The sequence below is a fragment of the Pleurodeles waltl genome, chromosome 11, assembly GCF_031143425.1.
Source record: "Pleurodeles waltl isolate 20211129_DDA chromosome 11, aPleWal1.hap1.20221129, whole genome shotgun sequence".
Lineage (NCBI taxonomy): Eukaryota > Metazoa > Chordata > Amphibia > Caudata > Salamandridae > Pleurodeles > Pleurodeles waltl.
Genome location: NC_090450.1, coordinates 37,284,683 through 37,308,158, shown reverse-complemented (window position 1 = coordinate 37,308,158; position 23,476 = coordinate 37,284,683). Strand labels below are relative to the sequence as shown.

Here is a 23,476-nt window from a genome sequence, read left to right as displayed (position 1 = left end):
AGTACAGTGAGTAAACTCCTGTGTTCTTTTGTGGACCTGGTATTAATTCTATTGCGTCTTTTTGCAGTAATGCCTGAACTTCTAGTCCTAGAAGGTCTAAATGCTGTTTTGACATATTGTGTGTTTTCGGTGGGACGTTTGGAGGGAGTTGGAGAAATTCTATGCAATAACCATGTTGGATAATTGCTAAGACCCAAGTGTCTGTTGTTATTTCCTCCCAAGATTTGTAGAACTGGCTTAGTCTTCCCCCTACTGGTGTTGTGTGAAGGGGTTGAGTGACCTGTGAGTCACTGCTTGTTTTGAGGGGTTTTCGGACCTTGAAATTTTCCCCGGTTTCTTGGGAATTGGCCCCCTCTGTATTGGCCCCGAAAGCCTCCCCTTTGGTATTGTCCCTGGTAGGTAGGCGGTGTTGTTTGTGAGGTGCTGGCTTGACCTCGAAACCCTCCTCTGAAAGTGGTTTTACGAAATGTGCCAAATGTGCCTCTGCCCTGAGGGGAATAGAGTGCGCCCATGGCTTTAGCTGTATCAGTGTCTTTCGTTAATTTTTCAATTGCAGTGTCCACTTCTGGGCCAAACAATTGTTGTTCATTGAACGGCATATTAAGTACTGCCTGCTGTATCTCGGGTTTGAAGCCGGATGTGCGCAGCCATGCGTGCCTCATTGTTACAGCAGTATTTATTGTTCTTGCAGCTGTATCTGCTACATCCATAGAAGAACGGATTTGGTTGTTGGAAATGTTCTGTCCCTCTTCAACCACTTGTTTTGCCCGTTTTTGGAATTCTTTTGGGAGGTGTTCGATGAGATGCTGCATCTCCTCCCAATGGGCTCTGTCATATCGCGCTAGGAGTGCCTGCGAGTTGGCGATGCTCCACTGATTTGCAGCTTGTACTACAACCCTTTTCCCGGCTGCATCAAACTTTCGGCTTTCCTTGTCTGGAGGTGGTGCGTCGCCTGATGTGTGCGAGTTGGCTCTTTTACGAGCTGCTCCTACGACAACTGAATCTGGTGTCAGTTGTGATGTAATAAAAGCAGGGTCTGTGGGTGGTGCCTTGTATTTCTTCTCCACCCTTGGGGTTATTGCTCTGCTTTTAACTGGCTCCTTAAAGATTTGTTTAGCGTGCCTTAGCATTCCAGGGAGCATAGGAAGGCTTTGATAATTGCTATGGGTGGAGAACAGGGTGTTAAAAAGGAAGTCATCCTCGATAGGCTCTGAATGTAGCGATACGTTATGAAACTCTGCTGCCCTAGCCACTACCTGAGCATACGCTGTACTGTCCTCAGGTGGTCAGGGCTTAGTGGGGTACGACTCAGGGCTATTGTCCGATACTGGGGCGTCAGAGATCCCATGCGTCCTGGTCATCTTGGCTCATGGTGGTATGAGCTGGTGATTGTGACGGAGTCTGTGCCGGTGATATAGGAGGTGCCGGTGGTGGAGAGGGTGGTGGAGTTACCTTCTTCACCAATTTTGCTTGTGGTGTTGTTTCTTTTTGTTGGAAATCTAGTTTCCTTTTTCTTCTGATTGGGGGAAGGGTGCTGATCTTCCCTGTAGCACTTTGTATAAAGATCCGCTTTTGCGTGTCATCTACAGCTGTTGTTTGTAATTCCTCCTCAAACCTGTGTTTTTGAAGTTGGGGGGACAGTGATTGTTCCTCTGAGTAGGAACTGGCTTTCGGTTCGGTTGCTGGGCGTTTTGGCACCGAAACCGTGCCTTTTGTTATTTTTGGCTCCGACGAGATTTTCCTCTTTCGGCGTCGCACCCTCTCGGTGTCGACCATCTTCGGTGCCGCTATCTCTGTGCCCAGCAGCTTCGGTGCCGCTGTCTCGGTGTCGACCCTTTTCCGCGGCACCTTCTCGGTCCCGAGATTGCTGCGTGCCTGTGTCTCGACCTGAGTCGGACGATCTCGGCACCGTCTCGCCCTTCTTCGGTGCCGATGGACGGTCACCTACTTTATGGGTTGAGCCATGGCCTGTCGGCAGTGGCGTCCCCTGGGCTTTGTCTGTTTTCCCCTGTGATGTTTGTTTCGATGTCTTACTCACGGTTTCTTCAACGTCGAATTCTTCCGAATCTGATTCGTGGATGGAGAATGCTTCTTCTTCTCCCTCTTCCTCGAACCTTTGTTGTCCGGTCGGCGTGGACGCCATCTGTAACCTTCTGGCTCTTCGGTCTCTGAGCGTTTTTCTCGACCGAAACGCTTAACAGGCTTCACACGTCTCTTCTTTGTGCTCGGGTGACAGGCACAAGTCACAGACCAAATGTTGGTCTGTATAGGGATATTTACTGTGGCATTTAGGACAGAATCGGAACGGGGTCCGTTCCATCAGTCTTGATGTTGCACGCGGTCGGGCCGACCAGGCCCCGACGTGGGATCGAAATTACCCCGAAGGGCTACCGGAGCTCTTCTGGATTCGGTGTCGACTCTAATCTAACCCGATACCGAACGAAACAATACCGACGAATTTTCCGTTGATTCGGACTAACTTTCCGACCCGAAACACGGAGCGAAAAGGAACACGTCCGAACCCGATGGCGGAAAAAAAACAATCTAACATGGAGTCAACGCCCATGCGCAATGGAACCAAAGTAGGAGGAGTCCCTCGGTCTCGTGACTCGAAAAGACTTCTTCGAAGAAAAACAACTTGTAACACTCCGACCCAACACCAGACGGCGGACTATGCACAGCATGTGTATCTGCAGCTACACATGCCACCGAACATGCAATTTGACGTTGGCGACCACATAAAGGGGCTACAAAGTCTGGTGTCTGAGGTCACAGAAAGAAGGACAAGGTACCAAATGATAGCAGCCAAGAGGAAAAAACAGGGCTAGCAAGATAATTCTGGACCAAACTACTAGATGGCGGAAAAATGCAGTGTGTGAATCAAGAAAAGATGCATGCTGCAACCCACTGTAAAAGGGCTTTTGCATCAAAGGCTAGAAAAAAGGCACACATGCAAATAAAATAGACTTTCTTTAAATACAAAAAAAACATGAGTTAAGTCATGCGTTTTACATTTAATATAATTTTGCAATATTAAATACGTCAATGTGCTTTCGGATCCCCCACACATGGGAGGGACAATTACAACATTCAAATCAGGATGCTATGATGAAATTAAACCTGTTAGCTGCTTACACTAATGGTTTAGAAGTAGCTTTAAACTCTTCTAGATTCTACCAGCAATGCAGGTGGCCTAGGAGGCCTGGAGAAAAGCCTCTAGGCTAGAAGTATAGGGAGGGTGGGGTGGTAAACTCTGGCGACTTCGCTCTTGAAGGGTTCATGGTTGGGCGAGATGGGGAAGCTCAGAGGATGTCTTGGGATCTTCTGGGGATCTACTGACTAGGGGACGACCTGGAGGCCGATGCTCTGATGTCCTTCTCATCCCTCCAAAGGGAATATAACATGAGTTCCAACCAATATTTAAAACATGCACAGTGGCGCCACGCTTGGCAGGCAGAGGCCCTGGGGAAGTTGGACATGGCCAAATACACCCCCCTCAAAGGCAGACTACTTCTAGAGGAGTAGCTTTCTAAAGCCATCTCCCTCACCTATGTTCCAGACACACTGAGAAACCTGGGGGCCCATTGGGTGGTGGGGGGACGGCTTAGGATGGGAATTTGAGGATGTGGACTGGGAGGTGGTCCAGAGGCATCCAAGGGGGGATTATCAAATCTGTACAATTGTACATCTGATACAACTTAAAGCATTACACTGCGTATACTATGACAGACAGCATGGGGAGGGCAGTGTCTCAGGACTGCTTGAGGTGTGTGGCAAAACACGGTTTGGAGATACCCAGCTATGCAGACATACTGGTCAAGGTTGGTACGGGAGCTCAGTAAAGGTGTTGAGGAAACGCATCCCTTTGTGCACAGGTATGTCCTGTGAGACGTAGATGTCTTCAGGGCAAAGCTCCTCTTCTGTAACCTGCGACTTGTAGTAACTAAGCGAGATATACACATTATTAGGGTGCAACCATGGTCCCAACATAGGTGAAAGGAAGTTGGGGAAATGACTACATGGCAGCAAAAAAGGTTATACACACTAGCAGAGGTTGCCCATGCAAGTTTGTCAAGGTTTGGGGATGTTGGTTGAAGCAATATGTCTACAACTTCTCGTTACTGAGGCCAATGATTCTACCCGATTTCACTGTACACATGCTGCTGTCCTGTGAGTCACTGATTTTAATCCTAATGCCAACCCTGTTGCCATGTGCCAGCCTTGTCTGAAAGGCTGACCATATACACCTGCCGAAGGAAGCAGGCACTTTATATAGTATACCAAAAAGAGGAATGCTTTGTAAAGAGTCTAGGTACCCCTTATAAGTGTACCAGGGCTTGCTCCAGAAATCACACGGTGCTCTATCTGGGGATGGTGTGGTTGAGCAGTCTAACGAGTTTTCAGACGAGTGTTAGACGTTGCTACGTACACAAAGTCAATAAGTGATTGAGCCAATAAGTAGATCCACACCAATTTAGAAAACCAAGTTATTTTATATTTTATCAACACCAAGAACTTCGTAATTGGGTAAGTACTTGGAGTTATCACATTAGAAGTATACAGAAATACACTTGTACTTGTATCTTTAAAGCAGTAATGTTATCTTAGAGAAAGAAACAATGCATACAGGTACTTGGCAACAACTTACAAGACCGTTCTTCTGGAGTTAGGGTAAATATGGGGCAAGGGCCAAGGCAGCACAAATAGGTCACCTCAGTCGGCACTGGGGTGTCCACGTGCAGAGGTGGTTTTCAGCATCATGAGCCCCCCTGATTTCAATGAGAAAACAGTCCTGGTGGAGAGGCTGCAAATAATGACTGAGAGGCCAGTCCGGTGGAACCCACAATGGGGGCTCTAATCTCAAGGGAGCTGGGCACACAGGGACATAGTCTACAGCAATTCAGGGTGGGAGGCTTGGGTGTAGTGGTGTTTGGTCCAGTGGGGTCATGTCGGCAGAGCTGTATGTCTGGAGGGTGCCTGCTGAGTGCAGAGAAGCTCTGCTACTTCAAGGGAGATGCTGGCTGTTTTTCAAAGTGCTGGAACCCTCAGAGGCTTTTGGAGGCTGGTCTGTTGCAGGACAAGTCATCTTTGGGTAACTGTCGGGGACAACGGATAGACTGGTGCCAAGTAAGTCGCTATTTCTCTGTTCTCACAGCTCTTCAGTGTCCTTCCTGGGCCAGTAGAATCTGCTTTCCTGGTGCCAGAGGCTCCCCTAAATACTAGGGGCCTTACAGGGAGTGAAGGGTAGTAACCAATAGGCTGCTTACCCTTGGGGTCACTACACTCGCCATATGACCACTTCCTGGGGGAAATGGGCATAACCCTGTCAGAGTTCCTAATTCTGCCATCACCAATATGGTGAAATTTGCCTGGAGTGGGGCAGATCAGGCAGCTCCGCATGTCTGACTTGGGTGTACTCCACACCTACTAGCATAACTAATTTCCTGCTTGTTCTGGTGCCAAATGGGCCTCAAGGTGGGTTGTGTTATCCTGCAAGTCAGGGGCTTGCCTGGGTCGCATATTAAAGATGGCGGGGACTTAGAAGTCACTAGCCTTGAAATGCTAAATCACTAGCCATCCTGCTGGAGGAGGTGAGACCACATTCCTCTGGAGCAGACATTGATTCTAGCCTCAGAGTGTGGGCTCTCACTTGCAGGTCAGAAACCTGTCTGTGCTGGCAGGCAGAACTATACCAGTAAGCCGGCACATTCAAGGACTTGTAGATTTCTGGGGGTACTTCTAAGTTACCTCTGGGTACATATATTAATAAGTCCATAACTGAAATCAGTGTGGATTGTTTAATATGAGGTGTTGGATACCAAACACCATAGGTTTCAGTGAGGCTACTATGTAGCTGGGAAACTCCTTTTGACCATACCTTACGATGACTTCCCTGTTCACCTGTAACGTCCAAAAACCGACAAATCACAGGGTCATATCTGCTCATGCAGATGTGTCCACAAATGTGGTATCATGCACTCTGCTTTATGGCTGGAAGGCCTGCTGCAGGGGTGACTTAGAAAAACTGCATGCAGTGTCTGCAGGCACTGCACACAGGATGTGCACCATTGTCATGTTTTCACTCTTGTCTGCACCTTGTCAGCAAGCTTGCAATGACAGTCTGCATCAATGTGGTACGGATTCCCTTAGGATGGCACAAATACATGCTGCAGCTCTTGGGGACCTTCCTTGGCACCCATGCCCTAGATATCAGGAGAACTGTTTACTTAGGACTTACAAGAGTGCTAAAAGTCTTGCCAGTTTTAGGGAAAGCGATCTGGCACTGGGTACCTGGTTAGCGGGACCCAGTGCACTTCAGTCAAAATTGCATCAAATACCAGGAAACCACAGGGGTGACCATGTCAAAAAGGGACACGTTCCTACATCTACCTCAACTGTAGGATGTGAGAATACATCCTTGCTGTTGCTTGTTCTATGCCAACAAAACTCAAATAGACATTTAAAAAAATGAACTCTTCTAGATTCACATGCTTTGTATCATTCTATAATCTACTGGTTGGGTTTGGAAGGGTTTCCAAGCTTCCCCCCCCCTCCCCTTTTAGGCATCAACATAAGTATAGTCATATGACTCACTACAATACTTGCAGTATGCCTCAAATGTCCCAATGCTTTACCTTTTGACATTTTTTCTGAAGCATTAATTCCCTTCCTTATCCTAGGGGGCACATGCACCTATTCACTGCTAACTTAATTTTAAAGAATATGGACCACAGCTTGAATACTCGACGGACATTGCTGAAAAACTCTTCACCAGTCATTCAAACAGATATGCATACATTATGAACAACTTTGTGTCTAAAGTGCACTGCCACAGCAGCCGACGTCTTGATAAGCATTACTGGAATGGAGTTTAGGCCAAAAGGTAACACTTGAAACTGGTAATATACCCAGCTCACAATGAACCAGTGTGTCAGGTGTACCAGGATGTGGTGTAGAAGAATCTATCATGCTCTCTGTAACACTAACCAATCTGCACTTGATGAGACCTAATTATGCTAAAACATGCACTGGGTTGCTTGTGTCCTGGGTCAAAAAGGACTGGCTATTCCCAAAGAAGCAGGAACAAATCTGATTTGTGTATGGTGAGGTCTAATCTGACCTCATATGGTCAGCAAAAAAACTAACTGGGCTGCAGCCAAGTGATAACCAGTGGCTGAGATTAATCCATAAATTTTTTTTTTACATTCTTCATTCCGAATGTATTTAGAGTTGAACTAACAATTTGGCGATATTTTATGGCAAATCGCAGGCAGTGAAAAATAGAGTCTGGATATGGGCCAGGCCCTGAAGCTTGTTTGAGCTTGTGATCAGTCAATCATTTTGAAGGGGGAAGTCTTAAGAGTGCAGCTGCCACTGCTAGGCACTTGGTGAAAACCCTCAAAGCCAAAATGCAGAACTTGTGATGACAGTCAAAGCGCAAAAAGCGCTATGGCCTGGATGGATGGGAATATGAAAATATGAATCTGTTAGATCTAATGCAATCATGTAGTTGCCTCACTGCAGCAGAGGGATGACAAACTTAAAGGTTACAGCGTGAAAACACTGTGACAGAATGCGTTTGAGAGGCCTGAGGTCAAGGACCGGCCCGAGAGTCATCCTTGGAAATAAGAGTGAGTAGATACCCTTTTCCCTGGTTTTCCAAAGGACAGTATTTGATGGCCTGTGTACCAGACTAGGTCCTCTCTGAACTGGAACACAAGCAACCTAGGGCCGGTTACGCCTTTATTAGGGGCTCATCAGCTGGGTATAGTTTGGTTCTAGTGCCACAGTGTGCACGGGACCCAGGTCCTGGCATACCCATATCACTTGGACATCACTGAAGAATACAAAAAGGTGATGGTGGAATGCTTGAATTACTCCCAGCCCATAGTTATTTTGCACGTAATGCTACCTCAGTTTGGACCCAGCCATATGCAATTCAGTCTTGACCCTCCTCCAATGGAACAGTCCAGCCTGAACTGCCAGGCATTCCTCGAAACACAATACAAACAATGAGGACTGTTTTTGCTCTTATTAGGGCTCATCAGCCAGGTAAGCTCTGTTCCAGTGGCATAGTGTGCGCATGCGACCCACAACCAGCAGAGGACCAAGTGTAGCCGGTCACAGCTCTCTTCCTCAATAATGCTATTACATGGTAGTCATGCATAACGTGTTCAGATTATATTTAGGATCTTTTGGGGTAGTTTTATAACATTTTGGATATAGTGGCTTTGAGAATCCATGCCTACTCTGGTGCAGGACAGCAAATGGAATAGGCAAGCTACAATGTATTCCGATTCAAAGTTGTTTTGGTTGGAAAAAGATCTATTCTCATTCAATATGAATTGAATAAGTTGAGACCTCTTGACCCTCCAACAATATAGCAAAGCATTGCCTGGTGGTGTACTGTCTTGGTAGATAACATCCTTCGGAGAAATGTGTCTGTCATTTTCACCTATGGTTCGCCAAAGCTTCACTAAAAAGCAAAGTGTCTTCTACTTATGCAAAATGCACTAGCTTTACTTCTTCCCAAGTTGAGCGTGCTGAGTGTCTAACCTTTTCCTTGAAGACTTGATCTGAGTCTTGTGATCACAAAAGATTTAACCAATTATACAAGCCTAATGCTTTCCTGAATTACTTTTTTTCCCATTATGAAATTGGCAGTGTGTGGACTATCCACTACTGGGGAAAGGGTTGTGAGAGAGAATGCTGGAAGCCCTGACAATTGGTGAGTGCCCTTTTCCTCTTTCCTTCCCAAGAGACCACTTGCTTCTCTTTTGAGGTCCTCTCTGCCCTTCTGAGCTCAGTTATCCCCTGTTTACGAATATTTTTCTAAGGAACATACTGACTCGACGTTATACTGAGAATTATTTTAAAGGCCTGAATTTGAGGGATGCAGTTGGCCAGTGCCCAATGCCTCAATTGGGGCAATGCCAGCTTATCTTTATCATCATAGGGGGTCACAAGGGCTGCGGATCTTGAAGAAAGAAAACTTTGGGAACTTAAAATGACTTTCAGACCCAGCCACTAGAGGTTGAAAAATGTACAGTATGAGAATCTAAGGGTCACTCTACAAAACTGTATATTACAAACCTGGTGTGCACTCACTAACTCTAAAAGTACAGGAACCTAAAGAAAACTCTACATCCATGCCCCTGCCACTCAAGTCAATCTTTGCTTTAGTAACAAATATTAAATTGGGTAATTTAGAGGGAAGTCCAGCGCTGAAGCATCACTTTTTGAGCCACCATCAACCATGGGGTTAATTCTATCACCTGAAAGAATTAGAGTTAAGAGCCTTTTTGTTATGCCCTTAATTGATTTTGTCTTTTATTGAAGTGATAATCAAAAACATTACGTTTGAAGATTTTAATTTAGAGTTTCACTGTTCATTTCAAACAACTTTTTCCTCAAAGAAAATTAAAACGGTGACCAAATTAACAAGATGTCTATATCTGTATCTCACAACCTGTTCTCAAAAAGGTTATTACCGTATGTTCCGTATTCTGTAGGACTAGCAGCAGGGAAGAAACTGGGAGCGCCCGGCTGGACTGGATACTGCTGAGGCGGGACAACGTATGAACGACCCTGTGATGAAAAGTGCAAGATTAAAATCAAATTGAACTACTCAGCACAATTTTGACCTTTCAACAAAACGTTGCAGGGGGAAAGAGTACTGAAAATGAGAAAGGTGAGACATAAGGCAAAATATTTTACCTTCCTAGCACCTCAACCTAGACTAGTTTTCTGTAAAAAAAAAAAAAAAGTTACCTACCAGTAGGAGTAGTTTTGCAGCTCTAGGAGTTGTCTGAATTGACATGCTGTGCATATTTCCACAATTTAATGGTTGGGTCCAGAAGTCTGTTACTCTTTCCGTAATTGTTTTTTTTATTTTTATTTTGCTGGCCCTTGTCTGACAGTTAGGTGCTACGCACGTCCTCCTGGGTTGTCAGACGTGCACCCCACAAACTTGTGCATGGTTGCCATCGTGTAAATCCCCCCCACCCCGGCCTCTGTCAGTATTGGCTTCTTGTGGATTTAAGGTATCGCAGAATGTAACCCTCTTTCTAACCTTCACGTTATCTGGTGGAGGCGACTGGGGGGGTAATATTGGTGGAGGGTCACATGCGAGTCCAGAAAACTCTTCAAGCTGCTAAAGCACTACTAGTGGCAAGTAAACTTTTTTTGCAGAATCATCCTTTTCTGGATTCACATGCTGTGCGTTGATTTTATCATCTCTAGTTTCCCTTAGAGGAGGTCTTAAAATGAGGCTAAGTTTGCAAACGTGGTAACACTGTCCCACCGGTGACTTTGTTCATGTGGGCATCTACGCAATCGTGCTTTGTAAAGGTGTGGACTGAAGACACGGTGGCTGCCATGCATGTGTCTCGTCAGCATGTTTGCTAGGAACGGTAAGGGGGGGGGAACCCTTTTTTTCCCTTGAAGAATGCACTTAGTGCTTCGAAATGTGTGCCTGCTTCCTTGTAGCAGAGCTGTATCATTTGCACTATCCATCTTGCAATTGTTGCCTTTGTTAGTGGTGATCCTTTGCTCGAATCGTGATAGGGATGCAATTCCCCCCCACTTAAGGGGCAGAGGATCTCGGCAAACACTATGCAGACCAAAAAGTGACAGGGAGACAGTGGCTTCCGCTACATCCTCATGTTCCCAGCAAAGCTTAGAATGCAGCACAGAGGACAAGCTTTTTTCTTTGTCACCCCCCAAGTAATCTAATTGGCTTGACTCCCTGGGCCATGCTCCATGCAAACAACAATCCACCAAAAGGTTGGGTGATAAGACCTCTTGGAGGACGACAAAGTTTTGGAAACCTGCAGACTCTGGTCAAAGCTCAGACATTCAAAAGACAGGGAAGATTCTTGTGTGTCCAGATGGAACATTGTGTCGGACTCTTGTGACTACTAATAAGCTCACAGGGAACGTACAGATTATTGAAGTGATGACACAAAAAGCTGACATAAAGGAGAAGGGTGGTAGGGGTGCGCCCTTGAATTATGGCAGCTGATTCAGTATTGTAATGTACTGTGGGGGATTGACTTCAAATATTTGCAGGCGGCTGACTGGAATGCTTTTAGTAACAGAAACAAATGGGTGAGATGTATATGTGAATTTCCAATTGGGGGCCGGTTTCCAATGAGCATCATTTATAAATTCCTACTTATTAATGTTGAAATAGAGTCTGACAAGACAAGTACTGGTTGGAGGGTCATGGCGGGCTGAGGACTCATTACAGGTGGTTGGAATGCCTTATCACCTGGGTGGGATGCAAGGTTCTCAGTACGAAGCAACAGATAAAGTTGAGGCTCTGACCTCTGGGGAGGGACTGGGGCTGCGTAGTTGGCCTAACGTTCAGGGGACCAAGTTGTTCATACTACCACTGTCTTTGGGAGGGGGTGCTGTTTACCAAGTGGCAGTGCAAGCTAAATGGCCTAAACATACTGGGGACAGCTAAGTTGGCAAGTGGGGCGGGGGGTTAGGGCTATGTCCTCTAACACCAGTTTTAAGCTGACACAATTTTAAAGTTATACATCAGGTGTACCTGACCATGAACACACTAGGCTCCATTTACCCTGCTAGGTCTTCTGCATGTATGGATGCAGATTTAATACACATGATCTGGGGTTGCCCATGCCTCAGCAGCTACTGAGATGCAGTACTTGCTTCCCTCGGCACAGCCACAGATTGGGACAGCCCCAGGGACATGGGCGGTGCCTACTGGGGCAAGTTCTAGTTAAGAGGTTAAGCAGAAATTTCTTCCTTCTAGAGCTCACGTTGGCTAAATATAGAATAGCCATTCACTGGCTATCCCCGGCAGCCCAGAAGCAGGACTACTGGAAAAGAGACAATGCAGAGTAGGCAAACCCAGAGGAGTGTTAAATGCACAAATCTCACAGGGATAAACTGATAAAATGGCAGATTACTTGCAGCCCTGAGCTGCGATGCTTACTGATTTACTGGACCCACCAGATGCTGGTCCTCCATGAACTGTCCAATGTAGGGAGTTGCGATTCCCCACGTGTAGGAGGGTGGGAAGGCAGGGTCACACTCAGAACTTGAGGGGGGTGATTGAACTGTTTTCATAACACTTAGCCTGATGCCCCTTTATTGATACGACCAGCCAGGCTGAAGTTGTGTAAATGCCTATAAAATCTATACAAAAACAAAGCTCTTGTAGCACCGGTTTAGTTCCCATTTGTGATAGATGTTTGTCTGCTGAGTTTGTATGCCTCTTCATTTTGCACTCCAGTAAGGTACATTGTTATAAAGCTTACTCTTCACTGGATGGCCCATGCCCACATTTCTTGGGCTAGTTTGGACAGCATGTGTGACCTGGTTCCTCTTTGCTTGTTCAGATAGAACAGTCTTGGTGCTGTCTGTTTGTACATGCACTTTCTTCTTCACCTGTGCAAGAAAGGCCCAAAGACAGTCTTTAGCTCCAGAATACATTTATATGTTGGATCACTTCCTACTCTCCACAGTCCTCAGATTTTCAGGTCCCACATGTAAGTTCCTCAGCCTGTGTGAGATGAGTCTGTGGTGACTGTCACAGTTGGAGTAGGCTGTGTGAAGGGACTGCCTACTGTGGTTAGTGTTCCACCAACACAGCTTTCCCCTGCTGCTTGTGACCATTGGTTCAGGAACTACGGACTGTAATAGTCTTGGTTGACGATGAAACCGATTTCTTGTGCTTGCAGTTGACAGGGATTTGTAGGTAGGTGTCCTTTAAGTCTATAGTTGCCATGTAGTGCACATTTTGATTTTTTGTTTTTGAATGAACTTGTGTATAAAACAAAAATAAAAAAAATCTAGTCTGGCTTTGGGACGACAAACGATACAAAATAGTTTTCTTGGTTGATTTAGGTCGTTGGCTCCCTTCACCAGGCGATATTTTCAGGGGTTTATCTCAGAGGGTAGGCGTTGTTTCCCTCTTTAGGACAGTCTTCTTCGAAATCTTGCCACTTGTCTATGCTTTCAACAGTGGGGAAGAGCCTCTGGTTTTGGTGAGCTCCTTCCTGGGGCCCCCCACCCCTCCCAAATCCCACCCCTTCCTAGAAGAACAGTTTAACCTTTTCGTCAGCATCCGCAAAGCTTTTCTGATGCTTTCAGATCCAACAACGGAAAACGAAATCTAAAGATGGTGACCACAGACTTCTGGGGTGCACGTCTGAAGCCACAAGAGGACTAGCATAGCACCAAATTACCCCAGATGCCCAGTTTAAAAAAAAAGTGAAAAAAGGACAAACATTTCTGGACTCAAAGACTAGATGGTGGGATAATGCACAGCATGTAAATACAGAAAATGATTAATTCTGCAAAAACTCGGAATAATTTTTGGGTTGTACTGGGAAGACTTTTTTTTTTCCCCAGTAGGTTTAGTGCCCTCAGAAATGAAACAAAATAATGTAACCAAAAACAAGTGAAAGGTTGACTAACATGTCCTAAAGAGTCAATTTGAACTGCCCACTATTAGGACACAAAGCAGCCCATAACCTTGCTCCACCACACATTAAAAATACTTCATAAAGCAGAAATCTTACAAATACCATTTGAGGATCCAGTTTCCCACTCCACCCCCATCCTGTGCAGAGAAAACAGATGGCCAGCACCTCTTCTCTCAACCCCACGAACGGGTACTGAAGAACTCTACAAACAAGCCATGCAGCTAGAGTGTAGAATACAAGTTAACGTACCTGTTTAAATAGATAGGTCTTCTGCGAAAAGGCCAACTATGCATTCTGAAAGCCCCTATGCTTTGTCAACCCCACTCCACATTTCGTTTGAAAGACGACAAGAATGCAGAGTGCCCTGTAACATCTAAATAAAGTAACTACTTTAGAACTTCTGTCTCTACAAGCAAGGGCAGAGTGATAAATCAAAGTATCGGTCAACAAAAAAGAGGCTCAGGTAGTCACCGCTGCCATTGCTCCACTTCTCATGATATCCAACAGGCTGGGGCTAAATGCAGCTGAAAAACAACTAGGTCTCAGATATAAATTCATTTCAATCATTTCTCTAGGAGGTATGTATGCCTGCGCAGTTCTTAACCCCGGAGAATGCAGCTGAATTTGATCTAATTCCTATCTAGTCAACCTTTAACTCAAAACTAAGGTCAAAAGAACGTCACCCTTCAGGGTTCTGCACCTTTTCTCACTGCGTTCAAACGGCACCTGAGCTTCTCAAGTGTTCCAACACCTACTTCGGGGGGGGGGGGGGGGGGGGGGGGGGGGGGTTTGGGGACAGCACCAGAACGGGCCCGATTTGCACGAAAAGGGCTGAAAAAAAGTGTTGATCCAAAATATGGATTACGGAAGTTAAAAAACAAAACAAAAAAGGCCTATATCCAACGTCACCCTCACAACCACGCTGGTACCAAAAACAAAGCTGCAAGCTTCAGGACTAATTTCTGCCATCAGTGGCAGCATGAGACTGCTGGGTTTGGGTAACAACTAAGACAGTTAAACGATTATTTAAACACTACATGACAGTGACACAAACAAGAGTAGGAAAAACAAGATGGGAGAGAGGAAAGCCACATCAGGAAAAAGTAAACCAAGTGACCGCAAACAATGATGGACTTAATGGAGCACAATTCTCACCTGCCCTTGAATATAGTATCCTTGAGAAGCAGGGTATGAAAGCTGGGAAGGGATCATCATCACCTGAGAACCCGCTTGGTAGACATGAGCCGGAGGCACTGCCCGGGCAGAAGTCGTACTCTGAACTCTGGAAGCGCTGGTCGGAGGCTGGGCTCTGCTCTGATAAAAATGCTACAATAGGTGGGGAGGGAACGAAAAAAAACAATGTAATTCATGAAGCCAGTAAACCCGAGCACAGGTTATCAGTGTACAGGGCAGTCAGTCTTCTTGTAGCTGTAGCAAACAGCAGGGTATCAAAACCCTGACATGTGGGGTCAAAAGCTTGATAAGAGTAATCAAAATGATGGTTCAGAATTTAAAGCAGTCGCTCCAAATGACTGATGCAAGACAAAGGAGAAAGTAACCTTGGTGGTTCCAGTACTAGATTTTTCTAGCTCACCCTTCTCAATCAGATGGTAACATAATAACGAACAGAGGGATTTAAAAAAAAAAAAAAAAGTGACTACTTTATCCTTTAAGGGACCCCACGGAGTGTGTCCCGTCCCCAAGCACAAACAACTCCACCCCCATGTATTGAGCCTCCCAGCCCAGTTCCTAGATTGTTACTACCAAGCATGGCTGGAGCACAGCATACACTAAAGAGAATGTCAAAGGATGGCATTGTGAAGAAGGATCTAGAATTAACAGAATCCCATGGAAAGTCAACACTTGTGCTGTCGTCAACTTTAGCAAATAGTTGGAAACCCAGTTCCACACCCCTTAAAAATACTAGGAGTGGGTTAGAAACCAGGTGAAGCAAAGTGACCGCTTTTCTTTTTGTGGTCACTCCCCATATATATTTATTTATGTTTTTTTTTTGTTAAATTATTATTATTATTTTTTTAATGGGACTTGCATGATGGTAATAGTCAACTAACACTGGGGCACTGCAATCTAATGCAGAGTGCATGTGCTCTGACTTCCAAAACATGTTGAAATTGGCTTAGAACCGGAACGGCCAAATTAACTATCCAATAAGGCCACAGTATATGGTGCAGAAGTACAGTCGTGGTCTAGAAAGATAAATGTTACTTGTACACTGCAGCACCTACTGTGCCATTCACTACATTGACCGTGATTGAAAACTGATCCACATTTGACAAAATCAATCTCATAGCAGGTATGAAAACCTGAAAAATATTAAATAAGTCATCCCAAGCACAGTTTGCTGCCCAAAAGGTATGCTGCATAGTATTAAAGAACAGAACATGTGTATTAGAAATCTCAGGTTAGCCTAAAACAGTGTCACTGGTCAGGCTGTAGCTTGCACCTAGGAAAAGCTAAACTATAGATTATATACTCGAATCTATACCTGTTGCCCTATACCATACAGATCTTAACACTTAGAAAGTTACATCTAACTTGCCAGAAGATTGAGTATAATGTGCATTACCTCTCCAGCTACTGCCCAGGCTAATACTTGGTCTAAATGATGGATGAAAAGGGTGTGAAATGCTACCAGGCGCTAAGCAACGGGTTGAACTGAATAAGCAGAGATGACTGAGCTCAGAGGAAAATGTTGGGTAGGGGTTGTGAGCATTCTTTTACAGGAAGAAAAGGTTTCTAGATATAGTCAATATTAGCATTGCAAAAATCATCTAAAGAGTTAAAACAACCAAGAGTCCAGTGACAAAACAATATTTAGTGGAACAGTGGTGCCTGGCTGCACATGGCAGTGCCATTTATTTCTGTCAATCTCAAAAATGGCAAGAAAAGGGGAAAAAAGTCCTCAATAGCAGCACAGTTGTTAGAAAGAATGAAAAAAATGTAAAGAAAAAATTTCAGAAAGGAACTATGTTCAACAAGTTACTGACCATCGGTATCACCTTTCTGGTGAAGACATTCTAGTTGCAGATTCCTTACCTTTTGAATTTTCCCAAGAGTCAGCCTAGATCCTGAGATTTTTATTAGTAGTACCCCTTCGCACCATTGGGTGGGGTCGATGGCTCTGCATCCGTCGTGTGTTCTATATAGGTGCCAGCCCGGTGCACTGAAGTCTGCTCTTTTCACAACTTGAAGAACCATGAAGAACACTGACCACTGGTGCCCTGAAAGGAAGTCCCTGTCCCTAGAAACCAGTTTGCTGGGGAGGATGGATGAGTCAGTAGGTATCAGCAACTAGAATATGTCTCTACCAGATAAGGCATTACCGAAGGTAAGTAACTTGTTCATCTGAGATTAGTAGCAGATTCCTTACCTTTACAATAGACACCCAAGGAATATCACCAGAGGTGGGTCTGAGAACCAAGATCAAATTAGAAAGTCCTGCGGGACAGAATGGGAAAAGTACCTGTAGGAAGTTGGCTCTGTATGCACTATTTCAAAGTAAGGAATAGTATGCACAGAGTCCAAGGGTTCCCCTTAGAGGTAAGATAGTGGCAAAAAGAGATAATACTAATGCTCTATTTTGTGGTAGTGTGGTCGAGCAGTAGGCTTATCCAAGGAGTAGTGTTAAGCATTTGTTGTACATACACACAGACAATAAATGAGGTACACACACACAGAGACAAATCCAGCCAATAGGTTTTGTTATAGAAAAATATATTTTCTTAGTTTATTTTAAGAACCACAGGTTCAAATTTAACATGTAATATCTTGTTTGAAAGGTATTGCAGGTAAGTACATTAGGAACTTTGAATCATTTCAATTGCATGAATACTTTTCAAGTTATTCACAAATAGCTGTTTTAAAAGTGGACACTTAGTGCAATTTTCACAGTTCCTGGGGGAGGTAAGTTTTTGTTAGTTTTACCAGGTAAGTAAGACACTTACAGGGTTCAGTTCTTGGTCCAAGGTAGCCCACCGTTGGGGGTTCAGAGCAACCCCAAAGTCACCACACCAGCAGCTCAGGGCCGGTCAGGTGCAGAGTCCAAAGCGGTGCCCAAAACGCATAGGCTAGAATGGAGAGAAGGGGGTGCCCCGGTTCCGGTCTGCTTGCAGGTAAGTACCCGCGTCTTCGGAGGGCAGACCAGGGGGGTTTTTGTAGGGCACCGGGGGGGACACAAGCCCACACAGAAATTTCACCCTCAGCGGCGCGGGGGCGGCCGGGTGCAGTGTTAGAACAAGCGTCGGGTTCGCAATGTTAGTCAATGAGAGATCAAGGGATCTCTTCAGCGCTGCAGGCAGGCAAGGGGGGGCTTCCTCGGGGAAACCTCCACTTGGGCAAGGGAGAGGGACTCCTGGGGGTCACTTCTGCAGTGAAAGTCAGGTCCTTCAGGTCCTGGGGGCTGCGGGTGCAGGGTCTTTTCCAGGCGTCGGGACTTAGGTTTCAGAGAGTCGCGGTCAGGGGAAGCCTCGGGATTCCCTCTGCAGGCGGCGCTGTGGGGGCTCAGGGGGGACAGGTTTTGGTACTCACAGTCGTAGAGTAGTCCGGGGGTCCTCCCTGAGGTGTTGGTTCTCCACCAGCCGAGTCGGGGTCGCCGGGTGCAGTGTTGCAAGTCTCACGCTTCTTGCGGGGAGTTGCAGGGTTCTTTAAAGCTGCTTCTGGAAACAAAGTTGCAGTCTTTTTGGAGCAGGTCCGCTGTCCTCGGGAGTTTCTGGTCTTTTTCGAAGCAGGGCAGTCCTCAGAGGATTCAGAGGTCGCTGGTCCCTTGGAAGGAGTCGCTGGAGCAGAGTTCTTTGGAAGGCAGGAGACAGGCCGGTGAGTTTCTGGAGCCAAGGCAGTTGTCGTCTTCTGGTCTTCCTCTGCAGGGGTTTTCAGCTAGGCAGTCCTTCTTCTTGTAGTTTGCAGGAATCCAATTTTCTAGGGTTCAGGGTAGCCCTTAAATACTAAATGTAAGGGCGTGTTTAGGTCTGGGGGGTTAGTAGCCAATGGCCACTAGCCCTGAGGGTGGGTACACCCTCTTTCTGCCTCCTCCCAAGGGGAGGGGGTCACATCCCTAATCCTATTGGGGGAATCCTCCATCTGCAAGATGGAGGATTTCTAAAAGTTAGAGTCACCTCAGCTCAGGACACCTTAGGGGCTGTCCTGACTGGCCAGTGACTCCTCCTTGTTGCTTTCTTTGTTCCCTCCAGCCTTGCCGCCAAAAGTGGGGGCCGTGGCCGGAGGGGGCGGGCAACTCCACTAAGCTGGAGTGCCCTGCTGGGCTGTGACAAAGGGGTGAGCCTTTGAGGCTCACCGCCAGGTGTTACAGCTCCTGCCTGGGGGAGGTGTTAGCATCTCCACCCAGTGCAGGCTTTGTTACTGGCCTCAGAGTGACAAAGGCACTCTCCCCATGGGGCCAGCAACATGTCTCTAGTGTGGCAGGCTGCTGGAACTAGTCAGCCTACACAGACAGTCGGTTAAGTTTCAGGGGGCACCTCTAAGGTGCCCTCTGGGGTGTATTTTGCAATAAAATGTACACTGGCATCAGTGTGCATTTATTGTGCTGAGAAGTTTGATACCAAACTTCCCAGTTTTCAGTGTAGCCATTATGGTGCTGTGGAGTTCGTGTTTGACAAACTCCCAGACCATATACTCTTATGGCTACCCTGCACTTACAATGTCTAAGGTTTTGTTTAGACACTGTAGGGGTACCATGCTCATGCACTGGTACCCTCACCTATGGTATAGTGCACCCTGCCTTAGGGCTGTAAGGCCTGCTAGAGGGGTGACTGACCTATACTTGCATAGGCAGTGAGAGGCTGGCATGGCACCCTGAGGGGAGTGCCATGTCGACTTACTCGTTTTGTTCTCACCAGCACACACAAGCTGGCAAGCAGTGTGTCTGTGCTGAGTGAGAGGTCTCTAGGGTGGCATAAGACATGCTGCAGCCCTTAGAGACCTTCCTTGGCATCAGGGCCCTTGGTACTAGAAGTACCAGTTACAAGGGACTTATCTGGATGCCAGGGTCTGCCAATTGTGGATACAAAAGTACAGGTTAGGGAAAGAACACTGGTGCTGGGGCCTGGTTAGCAGGGTCCCAGCACACTTCTTAGTCAAGTCAGCATCAGTATCAGGCAAAAAGTGGGGGGTAACTGCAACAGGGAGCCATTTCTTTACAGTACCCATCCCTCCGGCCCGACTGTTCAGGCAGTAGTGTTTGGTGCAAGTACAATCATGCAAGCAGAATGAGCACGCAAACCTTCAGGTGGCTGCTTCATGGCCAGTGTGCAGCAGATTTCAATGCGCTTCTTGGTCAATGTACAGCAGATTTTAATACAGAGTACACCTTTTCGTGACATGGTCTACTTCTGTACTGCCTGACCTTTCTTCGCACCCACATGACTAACAGTTAATCTACCCAGACCTCTTTTGGACAATCAAGGTATACCGCAAATTCTCTTTTTGGATCTAGGCAGAGGAGTCTCTCCTCTTCCTCAGAAGGATTTTGGGGGGTAAAGTATAGGCAAGGTTGATGGATTGGCTTATAAGAAAAAAGACATGACCATATTTGGCAAAAAAGGAAGCTCTAGTGTGAACAGTAATTATTAGGAATTAGCATATACAAACTAGCATTGGCAAGTAATACCAAAAAATAGCTAGGGGCCTGGGGATGAGGGGGAAAAAACCCATATACTAAAATAGTGAACTGCGAAGTTAGGTCTCCCCCTCAGAGGAGAGACTGTCCTTGCAAGGATGAAGCGCAGGAGGGCGGAGCTACTTGGAGCCTGAAGATACCTCGGAGCAGGAGTCAACAACCGTGGTTGCTGCTCTGTCCAGGAGGAAGAGGCAAGGGCTTCTTTAGTGCAGCTGAAGTCTTGCTGACCCCTGAGGATGCACAGCAGTTGCAATTACAGAAAGGAGCCGAAGAAACAATGTTGCAAGGCAAGGTCGTCTTGGAGTTGCAGCCTTGTTTGGTTCCTGTGAAGTCCAGCAGCAGTCCCGGTGGCCACTCCAAATGCAGGGACCCACCAGCAAAGGAGTCCCTAAATGGCCCTAACTTGGTCTCTCTGCAGGGTGACCACCTATCAGAGGTAGTCACTCGCATCAGTCACCTGTCCTGACCAACCAGATGCTCCCAAGGGCCTCTGCACAACTTGTTTTCAAGACGGCAGAATCAAGTAACCACCTGGAGGAGCTCTAGGCACGACCCCTGGGTGGTGATGGGCACAGGAGTGGTCACTCCACTTTCCTGTGTGTGATTTCGTGCCAGAGCAGGGACTGGGGGTCCATGGACTAGTGCAAACCGGATTATGCAAGGAGGACACCACATGTGCCCTTCAAAGCAAGCCGGTGGCGCAGGGAGGATACCCCTCCCCAGTGTTGTAACACCTATTCCCCAAGGAAGTGTGTGTTACCTCCATCTCCCACAGGAAATCTGTTCTGCCTTCCCCTGTTTGAGCTGGTCAAGCAGCAGGGTGGCAGAAATCTGCCTGAGGGGCTGAAACAGTGTGGCTACCCGCAAACCCTGAAAGACTGGTAGTAGTAATACTGGGGGTCCTCTAAGAAGCCCCCAGAGTGCAAGGAATCATGCCACCAATACTGGCATTTGTATTGGGATATGATTCTGACATGTTTGATACCAAACATGCCAAGGTTCCGAGTTACCATTATGTAGCTGGACCACAAGAAGTGACCTGTGGCCAGTACAAGGGTAAAATGGCTTCCTCACACTTACAAAGTCCAGTGCACTGGAACTTGTTTGTAGGGGCACTTCCGCTCATGCAGTGGTGCCCTCACATACAGGAACCGGCACTCTGTCCTCTGGCCTAGGAGGGCCTACCATAGGGGTGACAGCGACCTGGTGCAGTGTCAAGCAGTGAAAGGGTGCATGCACCTTTTCACGCAGGCTACAATGGCAGGCCTGCAGACAGTTTGCATGGGCTCCCATGGGTAGCATAATACATGCTGCAGTTCATGGGGGGACCCCTGGCATACCAATGCCCTGGGTACCTTAGTACTGTATACTAAAGACTTAAAGGTACAAAGCAAACCAAATTTAGAAGGGTTAGCAAAATTACTGGGGTCCTGGTTAGCAGGATCCCAGTCAAAACACACTGATAGACATGCAAAAAGTGGGGGTAACCATGCCAAAGAGTGATTTTCCTGCAATGGCCCCAAGGACAGCTGTTTTCAAAGTGAGAAGCATGAGAGGACAATTGTGGAGAGGCTCGAAAGTAGCACTCATTAGGAATATCAGAACCAAAATCAAATCCCATAGGGGCACAATGAATGGGGATGGAGGAAACATGAGTAAGGCGTTTAAGAAACCTATCTACAATTGGAGACTTAAACAAAGAAGATTGATCAGGCAACCTTAAAAATACAGATAGCAGAAAAGTAGCCTTTGAGTGTGCCCAAAGCAGAGCCATGCTGGGCCAGAGAAAGTATAAACAGGAGAACCTCAAAGGGGCAGAAAGGAGGTCAAGAGACTTGTCTGAGCACCATGCCACAAATTTCTTCCAACAGGCATATACCATTTTGGTGGAGGAACACCTGGCTGCCAAGATAACATTACAGATTTCGGGCAGAAAGTCAAAAGCTGTCAACTGCTGCTGCCCAATCTCCTCGCAAGAAGGCAGAGACTGGACAGGTTCAGGTGGAGAACCCTCCCCTGATACTGCAACAGAAGATTCTCTCGAAGGGGCAGTCTGATCGGAGGATTGATGGCCATGCTCAATACCTTGGGATACCAGACTCTTCATGCCAAGTCCCGAGTCACAAGGGTTACTTCGGCCCAGATGTTCTTGATCTCCTTCAGAAATCTGGGGAGAAGTGGTATGGGAAAAAAAGACATACAAGAGGTCAAAGTTCCACTAAGCGATTGCCGCCTCGGAAACTCCAACACGCAATACCGCGTTACTGCAGTCACTGCGCATTACATGCAGAGGCAAATAGATCTAACCAAGGTTCTCCCCACTGCTGAAAGATACCTTGTGCCACCTCCAGGTGGAGGCGCTATTCGTGGTTCGCTAAGCATGTCAGGTGAGTTTGTCCACTCTGACTTTCAGAGAGCCTGCCAGAGGTTGAACTATCAGGGAAAAGCCCTGATGTCCCAGCCACATCCAGAGGGGAAGAGCCTTCTGATAGAGTCCACGACCCCAATCCACCCTGCTTGTTGCAGTACCACATGGTGGTGGAGCTGTCTGCGAACACCTGCACTACCTTCCCTTTGAGAGAGGGAAGAAATGCTTTCAATGCTAGTCTGATGGCCTGGAGTTCCAACAGGTTGATATTGAGTCCAGAGTCCGCTGGAGATCAGACTCCTCATCTCTGCCTCTCCCAGATGGCCACCCATTCCAAGAGTGTCTCATCTGTTACTGCTGTCAGAACTGGTTCGGGACAGGAGAGGATCTGCCTCTGACCCAACCACGGTTCGTTAACCACTAATGCAGATCTCGTGCAGTTCCCTCCAACACCTGGATTTCCCTAGTGCTGCACAAACTGGAACCTCAGGTCCCACTGCCATCTGGCATGAGTCACTAGCAGGATGCAGGAGGCCATGAGGCCAGGCAGACTCAGCCATTCTCACCCAAATCCAGGGTCGAGGCTGAAACATCAGTTTCATAGCCTGAATATTCTGGACTCATCACTCGGGAGGATAGCCCCACAACTGCACTATGGCCAGAACAACTGAGTCGGTTGTGCTTTTGGCATATTTATAGTGAACTGCAGCGAATGCAGGAGGTCCACTGCAGTCTGGAAGTAGGAAACAATAGCCTGGGGCGAGCCCACCTTTAACAGTCAGTCAAGATATGGGAAAGAAACCCCTGACCTGCGCAGATGAGCTGCAACCACTGCAATCACCTTGAACACCCAGGGACTCTAGTAAGGCCAAAAGGGAGCACAATGAACTGAAAGTGCTTGTGGCCCACTATGAACCGCAAGTAACGCCTTAGGGTAGGCAGGACAGGGATATGAAAATAAGCATTCTGCAAGTCCAACGCTACTAACCAGTCTCC

At 46.7% G+C, this 23,476-nt stretch overlaps 1 protein-coding gene across 7 annotated transcripts in view; it reads right to left on the bottom strand.

Annotated features, from left to right (window-relative positions):
• The window catches only part of EIF4G1 (eukaryotic translation initiation factor 4 gamma 1), a 723,480-nt gene that overhangs the window by 479,109 nt on the left and 220,895 nt on the right, over positions 1-23,476 (bottom strand). For all 7 annotated transcript variants that reach the window (XM_069212975.1, XM_069212971.1, XM_069212974.1 and 4 more), the window contains 2 exons: positions 14,616-14,786; positions 9,492-9,588 (listed from right to left, as the gene is read on the bottom strand). In XM_069212975.1, coding sequence (XP_069069076.1) covers positions 9,492-9,588; positions 14,616-14,786 — 268 coding nt within the window. The remainder of the gene's footprint in view (positions 1-9,491; positions 9,589-14,615; positions 14,787-23,476) is intronic.